Consider the following 27,248-nt stretch of genomic DNA (forward strand, 5'->3'; position numbering starts at 1 on the left):
CTGCTATGGTTCAAGCTTTACCTAATGGAGAGATCAAGGTATGTGATCCAGGAACTGGCTTCGCAGATGAATTGGGCTACACTAGATCTAGCTCTAACACAGGTTATATCTACACCATTGATATTAAGTATAGTGATGAGTTCAAACAGAAAACAAATAAGTATCCATTCTTCCCTGAGAAGACAAAAGCATGTGAAGATCAATTTGCAGATTATCAAAAGGTAAATAAAAAGAAAGGATATAAAACTAATGAGAAGTTAATGTTAAAATTAACGGATAGGGTCGATTATGTAATTGATGGAGAGATGTTAGATTGGTATTTAGGTCATGGTTTAAAATTAGAAGATATTACAATTAAGCAAAAGTTAGAATATAGTAAGAGAGATTGGTTAAAGCCCTATATTGAGTTTAATATACGGAAAAGAAAAGAAGCTAAAGCTAAAGGTGATAAATTTGGAGATGTATTCTTTAAACTGATGAATAATGCCCTCTATGGAAAAAAATAGAGAATGTATATAATAGACAAGATATAGAGTTAGTTAATGATGTAGATAGGTATATAAAATTAGTAGAAAATATTAGTTTCAAATATGCTGTGGAATTCGATAATGAATTAGTAGCTGTACATAAAACACGAGGTAATGTAAAATTAGATAAGTTTACTTATATAGGTTTTGTTATATTAGAAAAAGCTAAGCTATATATGTATAAAGCCATATATGATTACTTTGAGAAAGAGTTAGATTGTAGTTATCATTACACAGATACAGATAGTATATTTATAAACATAAATGTTCCTTTAGATAGTAATATAGAAACTGAAATGAATAAGATAAAAGATATTTTACATAATAATGAGTTAGGTAAGATGAAAGATCAAATACCTAATGATACTATTATAGAAGCTCGTTTCCTTAAAGCTAAAGCATATCGTTTTAATACAGTTAAAGGAGAAGAAGAAAAGAAGTTAAAAGGAATAACAAAAGCTACTATTAGAAACCAAAATATTTTGGAAGATTATACTAGTGCTATATATAAAGGTAAAAGTAAATATGTAACTAATTATACTATTGATAGCAATAGACATCATTTAGAAACTAAGGAACAATATAAAATAGCTATTGATCCATTTGATGATAAAAGTATTAGAGATAGTAATGGTGAATTTAGGTTTTACAATTAATAATAGCAAATTTAGTAAATTTAGTCAAAAAATGATAGATTTTTATGTGTGCGGAAAAATGGAAGTATAGTGGAAAAAACAAAGGGAAATAGAGTAATGTGTATATGGTGATTGTAGCTCGGCTCTAAGGTGCGGAGGTCACCATATACACATTACTAACAAACTTACGTGCACGATCATGTTGTTCATATCTCACTCCAAATTGACCTCCAAATTTCCTGAAGATAAAAAATTTCTTTTTCTGCTACTTCAATGAGTGGACGTGGAGTTTTGGGTATTGACTGGATACCGTGTAAAGTCATATCAGACCGATGTCTGCAACAAACGAAACGAACCGACCAGATCCAAACAAAATCCCTTATCACCTTTTCCGCGTGTTTTTACCAAATATCTTGTTTTTTTGGACGTTTTCAAAGAACCATTAGATCTCAATTAATTGAACTATGAACATTTCTAATAGAAAACTCGAAAACAAAATCTCAGAAACTGTTCTTTTATTTTGCGTCTCAGTTAGAATATTGTAAGACTATTGAAACTAGCGGCGATGTAGTAGCAATCTTCAACAAATTACAGTCCAGTTTCTGCGGTCATGTTGGAGCAGTTCTCCGCTGGGTTGGTTTTCCTATGAACAAAAAACGTAAAGTTATTGGATTAATATATCATTTTTCTTTTTGACTTTTGATTACTTTTTCCTAATCAATAAAATTCAGTCATTTGATGAAAGCAGTCGATCAATTCTTGGAGTTCTTAACTCTCGTAACATTCTTTACTTTCGTTTAGTCTGTAAGATTGTTTTGTCTAGCGAGTCCGATTGTTCAGAACGTTCATCTTGTAGATCAATTTTTGTTTTGAGTTTTGGCTTAAGTTTTGAACTGTAGTGAACAATTGTTAGCAGTCTTTGATCAACAACGTCAGAATTAATGTTGTTTAAATGATTGCCTCAAAACAAGTTCTAAATGGTTGAATGGAAAATAAATTTCGTGACACATATTTGAGCATTCTTTTTAGAGCCTTTTTAGTATTTTTGGATAACATTACTTGCAAGTTTGTCTGTATTATGCGTTTAGCTCTCCTAAAATCAGTGTCAATCTTTTTTTGCACACTCTGCAAAAGCGCTTCGAAATCTGGAGTCATATCAAATGGGTCAGTCTAAAAATTGACAAAAATTCCCAAGTAAATTAGAATATTTTTCACTCACTCAAATGCCAGCCTTCTCCGGTTAAACATTTTGGAAGCTTTTGACCTTAGTTTTGATGATTTTGTTGGAAGAACAAACCTTCGAAAAGCAGTACTTCAGTCCTGGTATCAGTGTTTTCAGTGCTTGTTTGTCACCACTATCCATAGCTGCTATAGTTTTTCAGGAAATTGTAAATTATTTTTGAATGAGTGCAAAAATCAAATAAATGGTAACGGTCTCTTGTACAGAAAGAAAAAAAAACTCAGTTTAAAACGTTGAAACTAGGCATTTACAGCGATTCAGCTATTTAAAGTCAGCATTTGGCGATGCAATATCCAGAAAGTTTGCAACAGACAGGTTTGTGCTTGCTCCGCAGCAGAGTTAGGCATTGCGGCGGAAAAGAAAGCATCATAGTAGCAACTTGCGGCTGGGAGACATTCATATTCCATTTTGGAAAACAGATAGGGTTGCCGTCTTTGATGCGACAATGACTTCGTCGACGCAACCTAACTCAATTGCGGATACAGCATCAAAGGCTCGTTTTGCTCTTAGAGAATCAGGAGAGCAGGTACATGTCATACATGAACGCTATTTCTCGGAAAACGACCATCTTTTTTTGCCACTTTATAGTGAATTGCTCACTGGTCTCTCACGAACGTTCCGCAAGAACCTGAAGAGAGTAGAAGAAAATGAAGGCACTAGAATTTTTTCGAAGTTCTGTCAATTTACTGACCAAAATGGCCTGGTAGGTTTCTTCAATAGCCATGACGCGGAACAGCATCAATCCCGATGCCTTCTAGAGCCCCATGAAATCCCTATACGCATTGAAGTAAGTCTTTCCATTGAGATGTGAAATTTAGTCAATATTTTAAAAAAGTTATTAGTTGCATTACGTGATCGTCTCACCCAAGGAGCTGGCAGACTTGAAACGAGGTACAAAAGTACAAGATTTTGCTGGTCATGTTGATTATAATACATTATTTTTTATCCTCACTGTGATCCCAATTCGATGGATTGCATAATGAAACTGAGTCTCAAGTGACAATTGGATATCTGTAATTCCTGAACTGCTGAGAATTTAACAATGAACTCCAGCGTAAAAAGAACTTTAAGATTGAGGAACTTTTATGTACCAAAAAATCATAAATAAACAGTTCAAATCAAAATGTTTGTAGGCTTTATAGGGAAAAAATCACAAATTTAACAAGTTACATTAATTGAAATTAGTTTTATGTATCTCTGGTACTAAAATCTTAGAAAATTGCCGAAAAATGGTTTCCCTTCCAAACCTAGCGGGCGAACGGTAATCTTGTAAGATCTCAGCAGACAACATTTTCTTTATTATTCCAGCAGAAAAACATGTTATTATATTGCATGACTCCGATAAAACTCAAAAGTTTTGTTCTGGTTGAATTGTTTTTGAATTAGTTTTAATATCAATGTTTCCCATTTCAGTTTTGAACACAGGTTGGTACAGTACAGTTGCCTTAGAAAAAATCATAAAACAATTAAAAATACTAGGCATGGTTGTTTTGGAGGGTAGGGGACAAGGCAAAAAAGTCAAATAAGCACAACAAATTTTGCTGACGAACAAAACCCTTCAAAGTCATTAAAAACACTTAACAAGAAGGTTAAAATGGCATCAACAAAATTCAAGTCATCAAAATGACCTGTATTCCAGAAGAATAGATGTAGGACCTGTCTTTCATGAGGCTAGGTATCAAAGAGAACAAAAAAGTGCAAAAGGACAAAGTTAAAAATGAGTTTCTTTTTTGACAAAACAAATTCAGAATCGTAAATATCATTAGCTATCCAATGATACCGTTCAGTGGTTTCATTATATTTTGATAAAATCCATTAAAAACAGTAGTTATCGACAAAATGAAACAAGCCTACAAATAGAAAAACAGCACAGGCATTAATCAAAAAATCAATAAAATTTTGTGAGAAAATGTGAGCCTTGAAGCCGTAATAACCATGTTCCGCTCATTAAAAATATTAGATATATTCAATTCAACCTTTACCATTATTGTTATTATGTGACAATACCATTCAAAAGAAATATATAATAAAATCATTACAAGCCTCATTGCAAACTAAATAATTTTTGGTTTGTAAACAGCTATCGCGTTATCGCGTTAAATTAAATTTTAATTTTGGAACAATCTATTGTGAGGACTAGCCCCTCTTTAGAGTTTATAAACATTGTTTCAGCATTTTGTAATTCTGTGCTTTTTTTGACAAACCATTAAGACCATCGTTAGATTTTTAACTTTTATTCAGCAGGATCGGCAAAAAATCAGCATAAAACGTAAATTGTGAACAAAGACAACGGATATTAGTCAATGTTCACAAAACTTTAAAACTCGGTAACTCCGTGGAAAATAACGATATTCGAAAAATGATTTTCTCCAAGATGAATATATGGATTGCCCAAAATGGATATCTCAATCGGCCAAACGATACTCTCTACAATGAATATATCGATCGGCCAAAATGGACTGAAAAAGACAAAACACAGATAAGCATGAAGTGCTTCCCCAACTAAGGTTTGTCGGAACAATTACTTTTTCTAGTAATCTGACATCAAAATTTTTACCTTGGAGGAAGCTGGTACAAAAATGGTAGTCTTGCAGAAGCTTTTTTGTGTTACAATCTGTCAGATTCCTACAAAATTTTCGTCAATACTCGATTACAAAAATACACGCACAGTTTCCTGTCTTCAAGCAAAAACACCGAGAAATTTCTACCTTTAAAGCCAAACAAAAAATAAAGCAACCGCAGATTTTAAACAAGGCGGCTCGGTAATGTGCGATGGCACATAAGGTTCCGACCCCACCCATCCACAATTTTGGCACAATTGTCTACCAAATGAGGAACATATAGAAAAACCCAAAAATTATTTTTTGCGAATCCCAAAAAAGCCCAAGTCTTTTTCAAAAAATTCTGTATGAACGATAAGATAGCCTCCAAAGCAAATAACTCAGTGGAGTAAAAACTGATGCATTATATTGCTGTATTATGTCAATATTAAGAAAGCCAGTCAAGACGAACAGCAAAATCAAACAACAACAACAACAACAAACATTAATTACATCAAAAAATTTATGTCCCTCTTAAAAACTAAATTTAATAACAAAGTCAACATACCGTCAGATAAACCTAAAACTAAACGAAAATAACTTATAAATCATCAGAAAACATATGCGACCAGTCCATAAAAAGGTTTGGTAACAATTATACAAAAAAGAACAAAAACAGTAAAGTAAAAAAAATTAACTTATTTTTTTGAAACAGTTAACTTCAAAGTAATAAATACCATTAGGAATCAATTAATATTACCACAAATTTACGATTACTACTGCTGCTATAGAAGGGCATTAGGACCTGTCCTTATTCATTTTTTAATGCGGCTAAAAAGAACAACAAAGAACAAACAAAATTTCAATTGAAACTTGCCAGAAAACGCTGTCGAAACCGTCAAGCCAAATTTTGGCACTCGAAATAGATTTGATAGCGCCTTCTTCAAACAACTATAATGTAGTACGTGGCCATTCATTAGTAAGACCAGATAACAAGTAGACAAAAAAGCGAAGTGCTAAAGTATGTAATAATTTTAATTTTTTTTTTCGAAACGAAATTACATTCAATGTCATGAAAGGCATTAATTACAAAAAGAGCTATTTAAATAGGGTCGTTTATTCATAAAAAGGAGACCTTCGAGACCTGTAATTATCCAGAATATTTCTTGCATCTACAAAAGGAACGTCAAATATGACAAAAATCAAATTAGTTTACTTTTTTTTTGTGAAAAACCGAAAAACCGGTGTCGAAGCCAGTAAGGTCATAACAAATTCTTTAAAAAAAAGATTTTGGGACACCAATACCTTTTATTCCCTTGACACCTATAATGTCATATTAGACCTGTAATTCACTTACGAGATTAGGTAACAAAAAGAAATATAAAAAGAACAAAAATTGCGAAGTTAAAAAGTTTTTTTTTAATTTTGGAAAACGATTGTTTTCAAAGTCATGAAAGCCATCAGCTATCTACTAATTTCAGAATATTGTTTCTTCTATTCTTCCATGAAAAGCCAATGAAAGCTATCACTATACAGGAAATTTCATACGACCGAAACGACAAAGTATAAATGACAGTTAGAGACAAAATTAAAAAATTCAATTGATTTCTTCAAGAAAGAGGCGTCGAGGCCGTTAAAATGACGATGTATATCTTTCAGGATTTTAATATGTTCAATTGTGCCTTATTATGAATGCTACCAAGGTGACATGAGAACTGTCAATAGTGTGATAATGTGACAAAATTAGAAAACGCGAAAACCTGGCAAATATCAAAACAAATAAAAATCTGAAGTCTTTTAGTATCAAAGCCAGAAAACAATAGTTTCAGGCTTAAAACTGCAACCCAAAATAAATGTTAAATCAGTAGAAAGAAGAAGCAGTCTTTCTTTGATGACAATAAGCTGGAAGTTGAACAAATTAAGAAAAAAAAATAGAGGTAAAGTTAATTAAGCCATTATTCATTGAAATGTCATTTTTTTTAAAAAAAAGAAACGACCATAAACTTTCAATTAAAAAACTAAATGCATTAGTTTGGAGCTGCTTAGCATGCGAATTGGTTGGACCTATCACTCCTTGGCTTTGATTTGATATGTTCTGTTCTTTTTTATTAAAAAAAAGTCTTTTTTTAAAAAAAAAAAGTCCGACTGATTACAACCCGATTTTTTTTGGATTTTAACAGTCCAAGAATGGTCCAAAACTAACCCTGCTAATACTTATTGTCCGTTAGGAACAATTGATTTTTCAAATGTTGTAGATGTAGATAATTTGTTAGTTGAAAACTCAAAATAAATTCTGCTTTTTTGATAATCAATGAATAAAGTTAGCAAAAAACGGCAAAGTTTTAACTACAGTGCACTCTCAGCGGACTCTGAAGTAGAAATAGCCCCCCTCTGAGTCCACAAAGATTGTATGAGGGTTGTTTGGGGTAGTACTGTCGGCAAATTTAATCAAAGTGGACTAAAGTAGCTTATTTCGTGCTGTTTTTGTTGAAAAAGGCTAAATTTTGAAATGTTTATCCAGATTTTTTGACCAAAAAAAATTAAATCAAAACAATCAACAATGCTTGTTCGTCTTCAAAATTAAAATCAACGACACTATTCTTAAAAATTATAACAAATTTTAGCAAAATTGACGAAAATTTAGGCAAAAATTCCGGTAAATGTGAATAAAAACAACGTGAATTCACTCTTCTTTTCTCAGAAGTGTAAACCTCGATAACTCCCTGTAGAAAACGAAAATTAAAAAAATCTTTTTAATTCCATATTCTACGCTGGACGAGCTTTCTAATGATACCAGTCTCAACTCTCTACGATGAATATATCGAGCGGCGAAAATTCACGGAACAACAAAAAACCCATTTGAGTATATAGTTCCTCCCCCCTCAAGAGGGTCGGAACAAAAAAACTCAGACTCTCGGATCATTTTAGTTTTGCTGAAACTGACACAATTTTTATTTCGAAATCCTCAAATTTCTGTTTGAACTTTCCGCCGCTTTGATATCAATAGGATAACACATGCGGGTGCAATTTTATAGCAGTGTCTTACGAATCACATTCATTCCATTGACTAGTATGGGCTGACATGAAAAGTCGCCATGCCAACTTGAAGTTGCTTCACGCATGGTAGTTACTTCATTAAGACGGGATCAGACATGAGACAGATATTCAGACGTTTCCATTAGACAGGCTTAGCGAATTCACTCCAAACAATCAATACACGTGAATACAATGTGGGGACATATGTGAATATCTGATGGGTCAAAATAAAAACAAAAGAGATTACTTAAAACAATTCCCTTTTCTCAATTAACAGTGGCCGGTGTGAGTTTGTTGCTTCATGGAGAACGCCTCGCAAAATGGATCAATGTACTTTTTATGAGACAAATAAATAACAATATTTAAAACAAAAAACACTATATAAACAAAAACATAAAACGTGAACTAAACTGAATCTGCCCATATAGGGCAGGGGGAAAACCATGTTTTGGTTTAACTCACTATTATTATTAGCAGTAGTATTATTAGTAGCAGTAGTAGTAGTAGTAGTAGTAGTAGATTTCGTCCATTGTTTCATTTGTTCATATTCAATTTGTGCTGAGATTCAATTACTTTCTTTTTATTTATCGACTTTGTGTGTAAAGATATATAAAGAATATAAAGAAAGGAAAAGCGAAAATTTGTTCCCCAAATTTTTAATAAAGCCATGCGGATATAATTATCGGCAATCAGTGCCGAGCGATGTTTATTGATTGAGAGCAGACGCAGTATGAAGATATATATACAAGCTGTAGGCTTAGCTTGTCTTTTTGTCTTGTGCTTGTTTCTTTATTTGTTAATGTTCTCCGGGACTACCCTGTTTCCTAAAAATTGGAACGTTATATCAATCGAAAAATCCTGTCTCCAAGGACTGAAGTACCGCTGTTGTCTGGGTATATTCCGCAAACCCTCGCCACCCCCCCCCCCCCACACACACACACGCGCGCACACACACCACACACACACACACACACACACACACTCACACACCACACACACAACCTCTCGTTGTCGCGCTAACCTACACTATTCCTCTATTCCTCCTCGGTGGAATTAAATTTGTTCCCGCGTTGCAATTGTAGCAAATGAATGAATGCGGCCGTGTAAAAGCAAATTCCCAAATTCCCCCCTCTAATACCATCGCATAGGAAAACAGCTAAGCAGTCAGTCGTTGTATGGTACATTGTATGTATATGCGCTACACACTAAATCAATGAGAGTATGTGCTTGCGTGTGTTTGTGTCTTTTTGTCCTCTCGGTTAGTCAGTGCTACTATCTATCAGTCCTGTACTGAACTTGTTGCATTTGACATAAAACACCATTTTCAACACCATATAAATCGAGAACTTTTCGTTTTAGAACAATTGAGTACTTCCACATTTAGAGCCACAACTTTGGAACACTTTATATAAATTGTTTTGCATTTACCACAATTATTTTGTTTACGATCGAGCATTTAGAACACAAATTAAAAGCATTTCAGCGCATTCACGGTTATAGAAATTTTCCCCAATAATTTTCATATCAAGCCACCATTCTGTGCTAGTAATAATAAAAAATTTTCTATATTGTTTTTTAACAAAACTTTTCAAACAGCGCAAAATTGTAACAAGTCAAATTGTAAGAAGACAAAATTGACTGTACAAGGCTTGCAAATTCATTTGCGTAAAAATTTGAAGCGCATTTATTTTCCGAACCGCGTTCATAATTTTAATGAGGAGTAGCAATGATCTTTTACTGTGGTCTATTGACGATTGATTGAAATGAATAATTTTTGGAGTTATCGCAGCGCACAATTCGCCTCACAATATTGCTAATTGTGATCAAAATTCAGAGTTACTTGTTCAGCTATTACTACATTTCATTTCTATTATTTTCAGCTAAATTTAACCCAGGAGGCAAACTATACTGAATTGAAAGACGACCATTAAAAACCTATAAGCCTATTCTATTCCCGAGTGCTGTTCATTAGACGATTAATAAAAAATCTTACCCCCCCCCCCCACCACCCACGCACCCTCCTTGTGTATCGTTACCTGTAACCTTCGCTTGTATACTGTTACCCTACTTATAAATAGAAATAATACTACATATCTATTTCTTTTCCCTCTTTTTTGCCCTTTTTGGCTAGTTTCTCTTCTTCCTTTTTAGTTCTTTGTTATTTTTTTTACCACTGATCGCAGTTGAACTTTCACGTTCCGTTATTTCATGCAGCCTATAATATTCTATCACCTTTATTCACTTCTGCATCGAATTTTTATTGTCTGAATATTGGAACGGCCTTAAACTTTTCTTACACCAGCTACAGAGAAGTGACAAGTTAAACTATTTCGTCATCCAGTTTGAATATTCTAGTAAGATAAGGGGACATCATTATTGAGCACAATTCTGTATACCAATTTAGCATAGAGAGAATGAACTTGCCTTTGTAGAGATTGAAAATTGAAAACCATTTATTTAAACTATATTTTAGTTCTAACGCTTCCTTTAAAGTGGAATCTGGCAACTTTGAAACTTTTAGCTGAGCGTTCAATAAAATAAGGAGAATTCCTAGTGGTTTAACATATCTAACGAATTTTCTCGCAAAAAAAACGACAGATTTCCTACGGTAAAAACTGTCCTTAAGCTTCCAACTTCAATAGATTCTTTAAACGAACAAGCAATCGAACGTTTACTTTAGCAAGCTCTTTCACTAGTTCCTATGAAAAGCTGATTTGCTTTTCTGTTCAATTGAAAAAACATCAGAACACATACATTCACTAATTATTAGCTGAGAGCACATGCGAATCATTATATAAACCTGACTAACAAAACATCTGAAATAAGGTACCTTTTCTTCTTAATTATTTCTAAAATATATGTTCCGTAAAACAGATAAGTAAATTTTTACTTGCGCTTTCTTTATTCTTTAAATTTAACAAGGAGGCTTAAAAAGGTGCGTTTGCTCATAATATTCCAAATCCCGCTCATCCACATTATGAAAAAGAAAGCTTTCGACAGTTCGCTTATTTTTTGGAAATTATTGGTGTATGAATAAAAATATCGCTTTAAACTCAAACCACTGAATCAAATAGATATTGCCGTATTAGAGGGCCATTAAGACCTGCCATTATCGATACTATGGGACACGGCAAAAATGAAAATCAAATAACAACAAAAAACACGAATTACAACCGAATTGAAATTCAATATTTATATTTCATAGAGAACACCATTACTAACAAAGTCAGACTGGCATCGGACAAAACCTAAACAAAATAATTGGCTTGGACTTCACTAGAAAACAATGGGCCTCTGTCATTAATGAGACAAGATAACAAGTAGACAACAAAAAATAAAAAAGTGCGAAGCTTAAAATATATGTTTTATTTTTTAATACGATTAATACCAATGTCATGAAACTCATTAGCTATCAAATCATTTCATAAAATAGGTTTACCAATATTTTTATAGGAAACCATTGCAATTTTGCGTTGTCTAGAAAATGTCATACGATTACAATAATAACCACAAATAAAGTCAGAAACCAAAACTTCATTTATATTTTGCAAGAAAATGTTGTTGAAGCCATTAAAATTTTAATATATTCCTTAAATATTACAAACATCTTCAATTGCAACTCCTTTCGGCACCATTAGTGTTGTATGTGAACTTTTCCTAAAGTCAAAATGTGTCAGGATGTCAACAAAACCTCCAAATTGGGCAATTGTCCAAAAATCGTGATAATATGAAAACTCTAAGTAATAAAGTTGAAAAACCATTTCTGATAGCGTCAAACAGCAAGAATAAATTAACTTCCTTCAGTAGAAAAAAAATAAATCTTTTATCTACCGAGCAAAAGCTGCAGAAATAAAAGGGAAATGTGGCAAAGCTCAAAAATATATTGTTTTTAAGCATTTTTTTTTTCAAAAGTTAAAACAACAATGAACTTTTATCTTTTAAATAAAATTACTACATAGATGCTACATAATCCAATTGCTTTCTCAACCTGTACTTCGTTGGGAAGTCATTTGGACCTGTCATTAGTGAAACTAAGTCGTAGGAACATAAAGAAACAATGACTACAAGAAAAGCTCAAATTTTACTTTTACGCAAGCAGTGTCGAAGTCTTAAATGCCTTGAGTTTTTCACCGAAACAAAATTACATCTTCATTATGCATCAGTTATTCCTAAATGGTCTTTATCAAAATTTGGGTCCTAATTCGAAAGCATTCTGTTCTGTAATTAAGTTAATATTTGAAGTCAATGTTACTTTTAAAAAAGACAGCGCCCCAAAAAATTCTTAACCTTTTTTGAGTGGTAAAATTTCACGTTCAGACTAAAACTAGCCTGGCTTTTGCTGCCTTTCCATTTAAAACACTTCATTAATCCAAATAATAGCGAATTTAGATAATAAACACCACTAACTTTGATTGATTGATTAATTGTGAAGACTCCTGTCTCGTAATTTGGTTCGTTTCCTAATGGTGTATATCCCTTGTTCGTAAATATTAAACAAAACATTAGACTTAGATATTTCATTTTTCAATGGATTATTTTACACTGATCTGAATGGTAAATATGCACATTGCTAGTCAGAACTTAATCTGTTTATTAAATATTTGTTATAGGATTTAATTATTAAAGGTCAACGTATTATTTCTTGAGCTTAAATTTTGCCCAGATTTCTGTTTCTGGATGAGAATCAGAAATCGTAAACCAATTAATATATAGTTTGATATCACAATTAAAGCGTTGACAACTTGACAAAATCATAGGCCAGCAATTTCGTACAACAAAAAATTAGAAACATAATTGGTTGTTCCTTTGTCGCCATGTCCCACACTGTAAACCTTTTTTACGTGTATTAAGATACGTTTTGTGGAAATAATGAGGTAAAATGGACCAAATGATCCATTACTTTAAATGAAAAATGGGCGCTGGCTTGTAATGAAAAATGCGGAAACAAGAACACTGGAATTAAATGATCTGAAACATTAATGTAATTGCAGACAATTTTTTTAGTGTATTTTTTTTCTATTCAAATTACTGATAATTTTTCACCTCCGCATAAAAATAACCATTGATCTTCATTCATTGAAAAACATTTCGAGTCCAAAATTAGGTAAAGATCAGAAACCAACTTGAAAGCAGAATGTATTAAACCTATATTTATAATATTTGTCACCTCTCACGTTTTCAGTTCCCAATTGGTCAAATTGGCTTAAAGCTTGGACATTAGTTACAATTGTTGTGCATTGTTCACATTATATGAACGACGCCATGAATGTGAGGACTGTTTGCTTACCTCTTTTAGTGTTCGTTATCGTATTACTGGGTCCAGTTGGCTTCACTTCAGGGCAAGTTTCATATACCTCAGAGTAAGTTCAATGCCTTCTACTTTATCCTCATCAATAGCATTTACTAGTACTTATTCTGAATTGTGAACTTCATTAAACATAATAAATTTGACACATTTAATAAGAAGCTTCATAATTAAACCGATCCCGTCATAGTGTGGGAGGAAATAATAACCAGGATGAGCTGCCCGACCCAAGTCAGCTCTGATTAGACCGACTTGGGTCACACACAGGGGGTAAACCGCGACCGCTCCCCAGAGTCTGGCAACACTGCCTACGGTCTGGATAGTCTGATCAGAACCCTATCCAGAGTCTGCGCGGTCTGATCACGGTAGTACCTGCGGTCTGTACAGTCTGATCACAGCCCCGGCCAGAGTCTGGATAATCTGATAATAACGTGGTCTAGGGTCGCGATAGTTTTGTGGTATTATCTGGATGGTCTGAGCAGAGCCCTTTTCAGAGTCTGCACGGTCTGATCAGAAATTGTTCCAGAGTCTGGAGAGTCTGCCCAGAACCATGAGGTCCAACCGAAAAAGGCCCATTCCATCAAAATAAAGAAGAGATAATTAATGTTTTTTGAAGAGCACTTCCCTATTCTGCTTGATTAACATCACAGACCACTTTAAAGACTAAGTTTTGGTAACTGTTGATAAAACCATATTCATAAAATGACGTCTAATTTTCCAAAAACAAAACGTTATAGCAATGATTACTGCTACTTCAATAGTTAATAGGTACTCCCAGTCCGCGACTAAAGTTGTCTAACATCCCTAGTTCGCGACTCAAAGCTGTCTGATCAGAGCCGACTTTGGACCAAATGGTCTGAGCAAAGCTGGCTTGGGTCGCACACCTCATCCTGGGTATTCTCATCAGCTCATCAGTTGTTTCATCAATTTTGGTCGATCGGTATACTCATCGTAGTAAGAGGTATTATTAAAAAAACGTTAAGCATGGCAAAAAAATGAATTGGATTTTTTATTTCGTTTTTCCAAGGAGTTTTCGAGGTTCTAGGTTTAAATGAACATTTGATATTTGACGTCATTTTGTTCACTTTCAGCGTCATAATAGTTCAATTTAAGCTTTTGTGCATCAAATTGTTGTTTCAAAATTCAATTTTACAACAAAATATGGAACAATTACGTGTTCCTAAGAGAAGAGCTGCAATAAAACGGATGGTTTTGGTCTCATGTTCCCTAAGGTTGATATATACATACTTTTTTGCCTTTTTTAACCATTGTGCTCTCCTAATGAAAAATTTACTGGCCTATATTACTTCGGTAGCTACTTTCAACTTCACTTATAGCTGGAGTTCACATGACGGGATCAGGTGAGAAAATAGAGTGATTCTTGGAACTTAAAAAATGTGAAAACTACCACGCTGTGAAATTGTTTTTTTTTTCACTTACATTTTTGCGCAATTCCTGCAGAAAGGACTCAGTGTGGCAAACTCTTCTTTTTCAAGTCGCAACTAGTAGTCTAAATTTTTGTTCTGAAACCCTAGTTAGTGGAAGGGAGGATGCTCTACGCTGAACTATTTTTGTCCACGCAATTTTGCCCGACAATATTTATCGCAAAAAATCTTGAGCGATATCATCAGAAAGTTTGCCGAGCGCACAAAAAATTTCATATCAAGATTTTTTCATTTTCATTTTTAAAGTTTTTTGTGGATTCCGCTGATTTCCGTTGTTTTGTTCACATTTCTGGTCAAATTCTCGCCAATCATGCTTAAATTATGTTGCAATTGCTATCAAAAAGTTATAAAGGAGGGCTTTTGAACTGTTTGGTCCGACTTTTCTGGGTGGATATTGGGCTAAGATTCTGGATGAATTTTTGAAAATTTGGATTTTTGCTTCTATAAAAAGTAACGCTGAAAGTGCTTCTTCAGCTCATATTGTACGTATTTGGCGGAAACACACACATAATATGGCTGACGCAATTATTGTCGACGTAGATTATAACACTCTTTACTTCCGCTTCCTATCAGAGAGTGTTCTGGAAATAAGAGTTTGCCGGCCTTTCGCTAGCTTAAATCAACATTTTTCCGAAGACATCATTTATTTTAAATATAATATTTTTAGTTGTAAAAACATGTGTTGCGCTCGCATTTGGAACAATAGCGTATTTTAAATAGACTTGCAGCCTGCGCAGGGTCAATTGTGGTATGAAAATCATAAATGATTCATATAGAAAGGGGCGCTGTCTATTTTATAAACATTTAGCCTTTTTTTCATACCAACTACAGACTAGTAAGTTTCCATAGAGAGGTTGGATTATTGACAAATACCACTTACTTTTAAATGTTGCCAGTTCACAAACATTGTTTTCATCAGAGGAAAACTCAATTTTAATGGCGCTGACAAAGCGTTCCCGTAACCTTTTTTGGAGTTTTTGAGTTTTGCCTCACGGCTTAGTTTGATTAATCAACGCGTCAAATAGCTATTTAAAATGAACTTGACATTAACAATTATTTTTCAGCTAATAACTAATGCCTCTCATGACTCTGAATACATTTCTTTTCACAAAACTTATCAGATTTTTGAACTTTATCATTTTTTCAATCCGATTTCCGGCAAGTCAATTCCGGCAGGTCAAATTAAAATCCCCATCCATTTTCATGGAAACAAAAAAATTTCCTTAGCAGCTTTATAATTTAACTGATCGTTTTACGGCTTTGATACTACGAAATTTCATTAAAGATTTGCTTTGATTGAAATTTTTTGATTTTTGTCTATCTTTATGATCTTTTTTTCTCTTGTCACATTAACATAGTTTGGCTTTGGCATTAAAAGAAGACCCAATGAACAAATATAGAATGGTTTCAATGGAACAGAAATAGTTGGTTTTAGGACTTTCGCCTGAATCTTATTTTTTAAAGTCCTATGGTCTTTTTTAATTAAAAACAGGTTTCGATGGTGTCCCATGGAGTTAAAAGTGCACTTATTTTATACCTTCATTTGATAGCTGATGCTTATAATGACTTTGAATTTATTTGTTTTCAAAAATATAGATATAATTTTTTATTTTTGTACCTATCTGTTCTTGTTGTTGCCAAACTGTATCAAGTTTCTTCAATAACATGTGCCATCTTTTTTGAAGCGTTTTTTTTACTTTGCCCCTTCAAGTCAACAGGCCCTGTTGATTTTTGAATGAGACGCAGTTAAATATACATAGTCTTTCCAGTAGGTTGTTTATAATTTCAATGGCTTTAATATTGTGTGTCTTCGTAAATTATTTGTGAATTTTTGAATATTGCCTGTATTTGTTGATATTTTGTTGCCTTATGTTTCTGTCTTACCAGCAACAGCTCCATTGGCTTCCTATGGAGCTGCTTGTGAATCTGTATTATTTTTTAATTGTAAGGTGATGCTTGTGATGTGATGACGTTTGAAGTTATTTGGTTCAATAAAAATTGCTGGAATTTTGATTTTTGGCATTTTTTGGGCTGCTTTGTCGACTTGTTACCTATTCGCATTAGGGACAGGTTTAATCTTCTTTGTAGTGAAGCACAAGGTAATTTGTATAAATTAAGTTATAGTTGCTGCTAATTCTCTAATACGAAATTGCTGAATCAGTTAGTGGTTTGTATTTATAGCAATCGATTATTTTCTACTCCTACGCCAATTGTTTTCGACCAGTAAGTTATTTTTTGAAAGTTTCTATTTCTTCTCCAATTGGTCGACAGGTAAGTTAAAAGGTGGATTTGCAAGTTGGGAACATTATATGCGAGCCTCCTTGTTTCCATATCTTCTAGTATTAAGATCACAGCTTAACGGGCCAAATATTTACAGGTACATTAAGGCCGCTGACAAAAAGTTTTTCTACTAAGTTATAAAATAATATAATTATAGAAAATTTACAAATGTTTGCAAATTTTTTAACTTACTCCACTCAGCTGCTAGAAACAAACGTTTATAACCCTTCTTAACACTGAAGAAACTATCAGTACACGAAGTAGACTAAGTTAAGATCTCAGACGCTTGCAACATTTTTTGAAAAATACTCCTCAATTAAACATTTCGGCAACGCGGAATTGATGTTAGAGACCTGAAACCATTATAATTACGTCCAGTTCTAGTTCAGCCAAAATAGATCCGACAAAAAGTTCCTATAACTTACCTGGAAAATATGATTTATCAAAAAAGACATTATTGGCTTATTTCATTCTGCTAGTATTGTTAAATTATTTGGTTTTATTCGAAACTTTAAAAAATCAATACAAGTTTGCTCTCTGTAATCATAAAAAATTGCAGGCATGCTGCACTCATTTACATATATACGTCAGTGACTGGGGAAAGATCACTTTGGACCATAGACCCGTTCTCAAGTGTCTCAGAGGTAAAGATAAGCTTAATTAAACTTGTTTCAAAAAATAACTGTTTTATCAAGCAAATCTTTTCACTACTTTCTGCCGAAAAAGTGATTCAATTATCCGAGGTTTTATATGTCGAATTTAAAAAGAACATAATACTTATATCATACACTGAACTTCTAAAGAGCCATGACAATCTTAGAATTGCTGTTTTAATCCCCAGAAAGTAATTCACGGGACTGTTGTGCAAATATCTACCAATTAGGTGTTTTCCATTTCAGTTATTTTGGTACGCTATTTAACTGCATCGCGGATAAGAGTGACAAATGCGAGTAAACATACTTGCTAAAGGTAACTATTTGACAAAAACGGAAAGATTGCGATAAATCAGAGAAATTTCAGAAGAAACAAGGAAGAATTGTGAAAAATGGGGGAAAAGAAAATATCGTTTCATATTGGTCTACTAGAATCATTTTAAACAATTGTCCTTAATTTACAAAAACCAAAAATTTAATTGTAAAATTGCAAGGATTCATATTTCGCCAATTGCAAAGATCATTTTTTGCACTAGCAATAAAACCGCCTACAAATTTCCAACTCTATTTCTATTAGCCAGCTAATTTAAGATATCTTTGAGTCCATCTCAGCATAAAGATTTTGTAACACGAAAATCTTTAATCTCTTTAACTGATCATTGTCTCACGTTTTTCAGGAAAAATGATCACGATTTCAATCTTTAGGCCCGTTAGGAGTTATGAAGAGAATAAAAGTTTGCTTATATTTGTAAACTAGATTTAATGGTCGTTAAAATCCTAACGGTATAAATACAAACAATTATTTGGTAAAAAAACCTTAATTGATGAAAATACAAAAAGACTCACTTTCTTCTAAGCAACCTATTGAAAAACACATTTGGATTGATATCATGCGCTCTTTTCTGTTAAACTAAAGCGATATGTGTTTCCGTGCCTTTTACATGAATTTTACAGCTGTAATGGCTAAAAAGGAGCTGTAATGGCTACAAGGGATCACAACAACTAGACAAGATTGTTTTTGTTCCAAAAATTTTATTCTCACTACGAACAAGCAGTCTGGGTGATTTTTCAATGACAGCGAAATGAGGTTTGATACATTCCTCCGTGTTAGGAAGGGAAAAAACGTTTGTCATTTATGCCTGTAAAAAAACTAGTGTTTAGGTTTCAAAGGTAGTCTATCGATATCCTTTAACAACAGTCAATTTAAGAATAATTTATTCAAGTAAATCAATTGTAAATAGGAAAAAATATTGAATAGTTATGGTAAGGAAAAATGCCATTAATTTTTGTGTTCAAAAACTAAGCAGTAACCGACTAACATCAGACGAATTGCTCTTAAACGACAAGTGTCACAATTTAATTTACATGATTGTGTAACAGAAAGTTTTAATTGGGGGAAAAACAGGGTTATATGCGAAATTTTAAAAAATCAAAACGAGTTTCCTCTGTCTGATCTTAAAATTTTGCCGGCTTGTTAGACTCATTTACATATATACGTCATGGACTGGGAGAGATCACTATGGGACCATAGCCTAGTTCTCAAGTGTCTTCGATGTAAAGATAAGCTTAATTGAACTTGTTTCAAAAAATAGCTGTTTTATCAAGCGAGTCCTTTCACTACTTTCTGCCGAAAAGGTATTTCAATTAGCCGAGGTTTTATATGTAAATTTAATAAGAACATAATACTTATATCATACACTGAAGTTCTAAAGAGCCATGACAATCTGAGAATTGCTGCTTTAATCCCCAAATAGTAATCAACGGGACTATTGTGCAAGTATCTACCCATTAGGTGTTTTCCATTTCAGTTATTTTGGCACGCTATTGAACTGCATCGCGGATTAGAGTGACAAATGCGAGTTAATAAACTCGCTAAAGTTTACTATTTGACAAAAACGGAAATTTTGCGATAAATCAGAGAAACTTCAGAAGAAACAAGGAAGAAATGTGAAAAATGGGGGAAAGGAGAAACTTTGTTCCATATTAGTCTAATAGATTCATTTTAAATAATTGTCCTTAATTTAGGAAAACCAAAATTTCAAATGTAAGATTGCAGTGATCCATATTTTGTCAATTGCAAATATCATTTTTTACACTAGCAGTAAAACCGCCTACAAATTTCCAACTATATTTCTATTAGCCAGCTAATTTAACATATCTTTGCGTCAATTTCAGCTCAAAGCGTCTATAATACGAAAATCTACAATCTTTTTAACTGACCATTGTTTCACGTTTTTCAGGAAAAATTATTTTTTCAATCTTCAGGCCCGTTAGGATTTATAAAGAGACTAAATGTTTGCTTAAATTTGTAAACTAGTTTTGACGGTCGTTAAAAACCGAACTGTATAAAAACAAACAATCAATTGGCAAAAAACATTTTTTTGATGAAAATACAGAATGGCTCAGTTTCTTCTGAGCAACCTATTAACCCGCACATTTGGTTTGATACGATGTGCTCTTTTCTGTTAAACTAAAGCGATATGTGTTTTCGTGCCTTTAACATGAATTTTACAGCTGTAATGGCTACGAAGGACCACAACAACAAGACAAGATTATTTTTGTTCCAACAATTTAATTCTCACTACGAACAAGCATTCTGGGAGATTTTTAAATGACGGTGATATGAGGTTGGATACATTCCTCCGTGTTGAGAAGGGAAAAAATTGCCACTTATGCCTGTAAAAAAACTGGTGTTTTGGTTTCAAAGGTAGTCTATATATATCCTTTTTTACCAACAGTCAATTTAGGAATATTTTTTTCAAGTAAATCAATTGTTAATAGGAAAATATATTATATAGTTATGGTAAAAGAAAAAATGCCAATTAATTTTTGTGTTCAAAAACTAAGCAATAACCGACTAACATCAGACGAATTGCTCTTAAATGACAAGAGTCACAATTTAATTTAGATGTGTAACAGAAAGTTTTAATGGGGGAAAAACAGGGTTATATTCGAAATTTTGAAAAATCAAAACGAGTTTGCTCTGTCTAATCTTAAAATAGTGCCAGCATGTTGCACTCATTTACATATATACGCCAGTGACTGGGGAGAGATCATTTTTGGGCCATAGCCTCGTTTTCAAGTGTCTTCGAGGTAAAGATAAGCTTAATTGAACCTGTTTCAAAGAATATTTGTTTGATCAAGCAAATCTTTTCACTACTTTCTGCCGAAAACGTATTTCAATTAGCCGAGGTTTTATATGTCGAATTTAATAACAATAATAACATAATACTTATATCATACACTGAACTTCTAAAGAGCCATGACAACCTTAGAATTGCTGTTTTAATCCCCAAAAAGTAAATCACGGGACTGTTGTGCAAATATCTACCAATTAGGTGTTTTCCATTTCAGTTACTTTGGCACGCTATTGAACTGCATCGCGGATAAGAGTGACAAATGCGAGTAAGCATACTCGCTAAAGGTAACTATTTGACAAAAACCGAAAGATTGCGATAACGCAGAGAAATTTCAGAAGAAACAAGGAAGAATTGTGAAAAAAGGGGGAAAAGAAAATATCGTTTCATATTGGTCTACTAGAATCATTTTTAACCATTGTCCTTAATTTAGGAAAACCAAAATTTCAAATGTAAGATTGCAGTGATCCATATTTTGTCAATTGCAAATATCATTTTTTACACTAGCAGTAAAACCGCCTACAAATTTCCAACTATATTTCGATTAGCCAGCTAATTTAACATATCTTTGCGTCAATACCAGCGTAAAGCCTCTATAACACAAAAATCTTCAATCTTTTTAACCGATTATTGTCTCAGGTTTTTCAGGAAAAATGATCATGATTTCAATCTTTAGGCCCGTTAGGATTTATAAAGAGACAAAATGTTTGCTTATATTTGTAAACTATTTTTGACGGTCGTTAAAAACCGAACGGTATAAATACAAACAATCATTTGGTAAAAAACATTTTATTGATGAAAATACAGAAAGGCTCAGTTTCTTCTGAGCAATCTATTAACACGCACATTTGGTTTGATACGATGTGCTCTTTCCTGTTAAACTAAAGCGATATGTGTTTCCGTGCCTTTTACATGAATTTTACAGCTGTAATGGCTAAAAAGGAGCTGTAATGGCTACAAGGGATCACAACAACTAGACAAGATTGTTTTTGTTCCAAAAATTTTATTCTCACTACGAACAAGCAGTCTGGGTGATTTTTCAATGACAGCGAAATGAGGTTTGATACATTCCTTCGTGTTAGGAAGGGAAAAAACGTTTGTCATTTATGCCTGTAAAAAAAACTAGTGTTTAGGTTTCAAAGGTAGTCTATAGATATCCTTTAACAACAGTCAATTTAGGAATAATTTATTCAAGTAAATCAATTGTAAATAGGAAAAAATATTGAATAGTTATGGTAAGGAAAAATGCCAATTATTTTTTGTGTTCAAAAACTAAGCAGTAACCGACTAACATCAGACGAATTGCTCTTAAACGACAAGTGTCACAATTTAATTTACATGATTGTGTAACAGAAAGTTTTAATGGGGGAAAAACAGGGTTATATTCGAAATTTTGAAAAATCAAAACGAGTTTGCTCTGTCTAATCTTAAAATAGTGCCAGCATGTTGCACTCATTTACATATATACGCCAGTGACTGGGGAGAGATCATTGGGCCATAGCCTCGTTTTCAAGTGTCTTCGAGGTAAAAATAAGCTTAATTGAACCTGTTTCAAAGAATATTTGTTTGATCAAGCAAATCTTTTCACTACTTTCTGCCGAAAACGTATTTCAATTAGCCGAGGTTTTATATGTCGAATTTAATAACAATAATAACATAATACTTATATCATACACTGAACTTCTAAAGAGCCATGACAACCTTAGAATTGCTGTTTTAATCCCCAAAAAGTAAATCACGGGACTGTTGTGCAAATATCTACCAATTAGGTGTTTTCCATTTCAGTTACTTTGGCACGCTATTGAACTGCATCGCGGATAAGAGTGACAAATGCAAGTAAACATACTCGCTAAAGGTAACTATTTGACAAAAACCGAAAGATTGCGATAACGCCGAGAAATTTCAGAAGAAACAAGGAAGAATTGTGAAAAATGGGGGAAAAGAAAATATCGTTTCATATTGGTCTACTAGAATCATTTTTAACCATTGTCCTTAATTTAGGAAAACCAAAAATTCAAATGAAAAATTGCAGTGTTGATATTTTGTCAATTGCAAAAATCATTTTTTACATTCGCAAAAAAACGCCTACAAATTTCCAACTATATTTCTATTAGCCAGCTAATTTAACATATCTTTGCGTCAATTTCAGCTCAAAGCGTCTATAATACGAAAATCTACAATCTTTTTAACTGACCATTGTTTCACGTTTTTCAGGAAAAATTATTTTTTCAATCTTCAGGCCCGTTAGGATTTATAAAGAGACTAAATGTTTGCTTAAATTTGTAAACTAGTTTTGACGGTCGTTAAAAACCGAACTGTATAAAAACAAACAATCAATTGGCAAAAAACATTTTTTTGATGAAAATACAGAATGGCTCAGTTTCTTCTGAGCAACCTATTAACCCGCACATTTGGTTTGATACGATGTGCTCTTTTCTGTTAAACTAAAGCGATATGTGTTTTCGTGCCTTTAACATGAATTTTACAGCTGTAATGGCTACGAAGGACCACAACAACAAGACAAGATTATTTTTGTTCCAACAATTTACTTCTCACTACGAACAAGCATTCTGGGAGATTTTTAAATGACCGTGAAATGAGGTTGGATACATTCCTCCGTGTTGAGAAGGGAAAACATTACGAGAAAAAAACAAACAACAAAATTAGCAAAAACACAAAAATTTCACGGCAAAAACTCAAAATCCAAATTTAAAAGCACCTTGTAACAACGTCAAAAAGCAATCAAACAAAACTTTAGCTAAACAAATTTACTCTTTCTTAACTAGGCAGCACATGTGACGTTTCCTTAATGGGACTAGGTAACAGGTCGAAAAAATGAAGTAATGAGAATGAAATGAAACAATGAGGCAATTTTCAAAAATCAATCAACTTTTTTAATAACGTTTTATAACTTCATACGTCTCAAAAACCCTTAGCCTTTAACAAAATAATTCTTGATAAAGTTGATACAGTTACAAAAAATTCATTACGAAACCAATAGGACCCGTTTTTTTTATCAGTAAGCCATAGAAACAAAATTAAGTTGATGAAAACTCAAAAAGAAAACAAACAAATTGCGAAAACACAAATTATTGAAACCAATAAAATCATTAGCGTTGTCTGAATATTGTTTCTTTTATTTCAATTATTATCTATAATTTTTCAGCTAAGCTTTTAAGTTATACCGAACGATTAAATAGGTTCAATCGGTCCTTTTTTGAAAATTATTGGGATCTGTTGTTACGCGAATATGCTAAAAAAAACAGAAAAAGAAACACAAATATTGACCACCAATAAAATTTTTGTGAAAGTGCATTACGTCCATCCAACAAAATCTCAGTTACGAAACAGAATCAAAAGACACGTTATTTTTTGGATTGCATGGAAATAAAGGGGACCTCTCAGTGATGAGAATGAGTCACAAGTTGACGAAAAGAACAACAAAAACTGAAAACAGCTGAAACTGAAAACTGAACAACAAAAAAACTTGAAAAGAACAGCTTTTCTCTGAAATCTTTCTCTATAATCCATTTAACGTTTTTTCAAAGCTAATGAGAACTATCATTATTATGATAATGTTATAAGATTTCGAAAGGAACCAAAATAACGAGAAAAAAATATCCAGAAAAAAAATAAGAGAACTCTTGGCACCGAAGTCATAAAACCATAAAACCAATAATTAGAAATCAAAATTGCTATCCAAATGAATTCTGGTTGCAGAACGAAATCTTTATATGTAAAGTGACTACTCTATAAGTGATTTTAAACAACAAAAAAAATGCGAAAAGATTTCTGAAAAACATCTCTCAAAGAGAGTTCTTCGAATTTTATTTTTGATAGCTAACTTACCCATGAGACCAAAACTATCATTTTTGTCGCATTTCCTCTATTAGGAATGAAAAAATGTTTCATTTAGTAGCGCGAAATTTAATCGCGAATTTATATTTTATAGAAAAAACTCTAAATTGAACGAAAATTAAGCTAAAAGTGAACAAAATCATGCCAAATGTCCTGTGTTCACACAAAACTTTGAACCTCAATAACTCCTCGGAAAAAACAAAATTAAAAAAAACTTTTTAATTCTTAACTCTACGCTGGACGAGCTTTTTAATGATACCACTCACATTTCTCCACGATGAACATATTGATCGGCCAAAATTGTCTGAACAAAAAAAACCTATTTGAGTATATAGTTCCTCCACCCCACAAGTGGGGTCGGAACAATTAGTGGGCTTATGAATCGAAATAGCTCAAAAAATGTATATCTCATCCCATGAACTTAACATCTGGGAGTGTACCTCACCCAGATAATAAATGTTCGAGTCATATTTCTACCGCCACACTCCGGGAATCTAACAATCTCTTCTTTCTCAAAATAAAGGAATCTTTTCCGTTTGTGCCCCCCAGCTTAGTGGGTGCATATTATTTGCAGCCGCAGACGCACGTGCCATATTTTTACATGATGATTTACTATGTAATATGCACGTCTTCCGTAACTGGGGGGGGGGGCACAAACAGAAAAGATCCAAATAAAGTTTGTTTCAAATTGTTTTAGACAGACTACTTACGAAGATCAAGTGTGCTACCATCATTCCGACTGCAGAAACCTCACTGCCGAAGCAGAGTACGAACAACAGCGAGCTATCTACGCTAACTCATCCGAATACAACACAACATTACCCGAACTGAAAATCTACGAGTGCTGCGATGCTAATGCTACTTACTCAAACGACTACTCGGTAGGCAGTTTTGACGAAGATTACGAAGAGGATGAAGTCGTGACTCCTGGACGTTGTTGCATTAAGGAACCGATGCCACTATGGTTGGCAATTTTGATCCTGGTTATTTTGGGGCTGATTGTGGCTGGGTGTTGTTTTCTGTGCTGCTTCGTTCGGCCGCGATTGGACGCTGTTTTCAGACAGTATCAGAGACCGCATTTAACTCATGATACGGTGCAAACAATGGCTGCACTCAAGATCCTCAGTGAGGGCACTGGGACGACAAACACAGGAGTCGGAGGCGCCGGTTCGAACCTCATGGGAAGTAGACCGACAGCTGTGCCTGGTAAGAGCAAATAGTCCCACTACTGACTACTGTTTACTCGACTTCGTTCAAATTCGTATAAAGATTGCAACAAATGTTTATGCACGTGTTCTTAAGTACCCTTGTGAACTGCACATACGGATTATAACAATTGTACACAGGTTGTACATAGATATACAGTCTGCAATAGTTTATAATTAAGAAGCGTGTAATTCGGGATCTATTCTGTTTTGCCCCCCCCCCCCCCCCCAGCTTAGTGATCATAAATCTTTATGACCCCCAGGCGCATGTGCCATTTTTTTTACATAGAAACGTGCTATATAACAACACATAATTTGTAACTGGGGGTCATAAAAACTCTATTATTTGACACTATTATTTGCTTTGAACAAAATCAGAGAAACCCAATTATATTGATGGAACTGTATTGAATGATCGTGTTTTCTTGTTTATGCTTCTAATGCATTTGAGTTCAAACCTATTAACATCTAAACCTTTGTCCATTCCGTGTAAAAACAAAATGTGTTGAGCGAGCCTAATTAGAATCATTGAAACAGTCTGAGCAGTGAATCATTTCATTTCGGTCATTCATTTCTCGAATTTCAGTGGGAGGCAATCTTCCACCACCTCCTCCTGGCATGACCCAGCAGCCTCACCCAAACCAACCCCCGCCACCCAACTACGCACAGCCTCAGTATAACCCTAATTTTTCCCCGCCCCATCCAGGGCAACAACCAGTGCCGCAGCAAGTTCCACCACCCTATTACTCACCCGCACCCGGCTACACCCCTGTCAATCAATCTGTCACCAACCCACAACAACCAACGTACCCCACAACGGTACCAGCTCCATACCAGCAACCCCCTATGATCAACCCACTGCCGTACCCGGTCGTGGGTCAGCAGACATCGCAGTACCCCCCGCCTACGCCGTCGCAACTACCCTATCCTGAAACAGGACATGCACCCCCATTAGACACCAAAACATCATTCGCATAACAAAAATAAACATTGATAAAAACTGATGTTGCTCAAATACTTTCCAATATTTTGTTAGTAATTCTGAGGTCCCGAGTGATTTTTGGATCATTGTTAATTAATACTAAGCAACTAACTAAGATTTCCTCCAAAAAATTGACGGTGTTACAACTTCTAAGACCGCCAACTTCGGTGTCACCCATCATAGAGAACTCTTACTCTTCATACTAGGTCATATATGAATCTTACTAATGATACAACGTCATATATGATTTGTATGATTTCCAGGCAGTCATGCTAGGATCATATATGATTTCCTTTAAATAATACAAGGATCGTACAAGAATCGTTATGGTTTCTATGACATTATATATGACCCTTGCATAACTACTAAGAAATGGCGACCAATATTATGTGCTTACGAGAAGAG

The 27,248-nt window shown here is 33.8% G+C and overlaps 1 protein-coding gene across 2 annotated transcripts in view; it reads left to right on the forward strand.

The window, feature by feature from the left end:
- Positions 1–9,162: 9,162 nt before the first annotated feature.
- Positions 9,163–27,248, forward strand: part of LOC142335229 (uncharacterized) — an 18,275-nt gene continuing 189 nt past the window's right edge. Inside the window, exons 1-4 of one of the 2 annotated variants that reach the window (XM_075383628.1) lie at positions 9,163–10,290; positions 13,161–13,338; positions 25,354–25,862; positions 26,448–27,248. The exon at positions 26,448–27,248 is cut by the window's right edge and continues 189 nt beyond it. In XM_075383628.1, coding sequence (XP_075239743.1) covers positions 13,229–13,338; positions 25,354–25,862; positions 26,448–26,839 — 1,011 coding nt within the window. In that variant the 5' untranslated portion in view covers positions 9,163–10,290; positions 13,161–13,228 and the 3' untranslated portion in view covers positions 26,840–27,248. Of the gene's footprint in view, positions 10,291–12,800; positions 12,805–13,160; positions 13,339–25,353; positions 25,863–26,447 lie in introns of those variants that run through there. The other variant, XM_075383629.1, reaches the window with a different exon arrangement.

Source organism: Convolutriloba macropyga, chromosome 2, assembly GCF_964194025.1.
Source record: "Convolutriloba macropyga chromosome 2, txConMacr16.3, whole genome shotgun sequence".
In the NCBI taxonomy this organism is placed as follows: Eukaryota; Metazoa; Xenacoelomorpha; order Acoela; family Convolutidae; genus Convolutriloba; species Convolutriloba macropyga.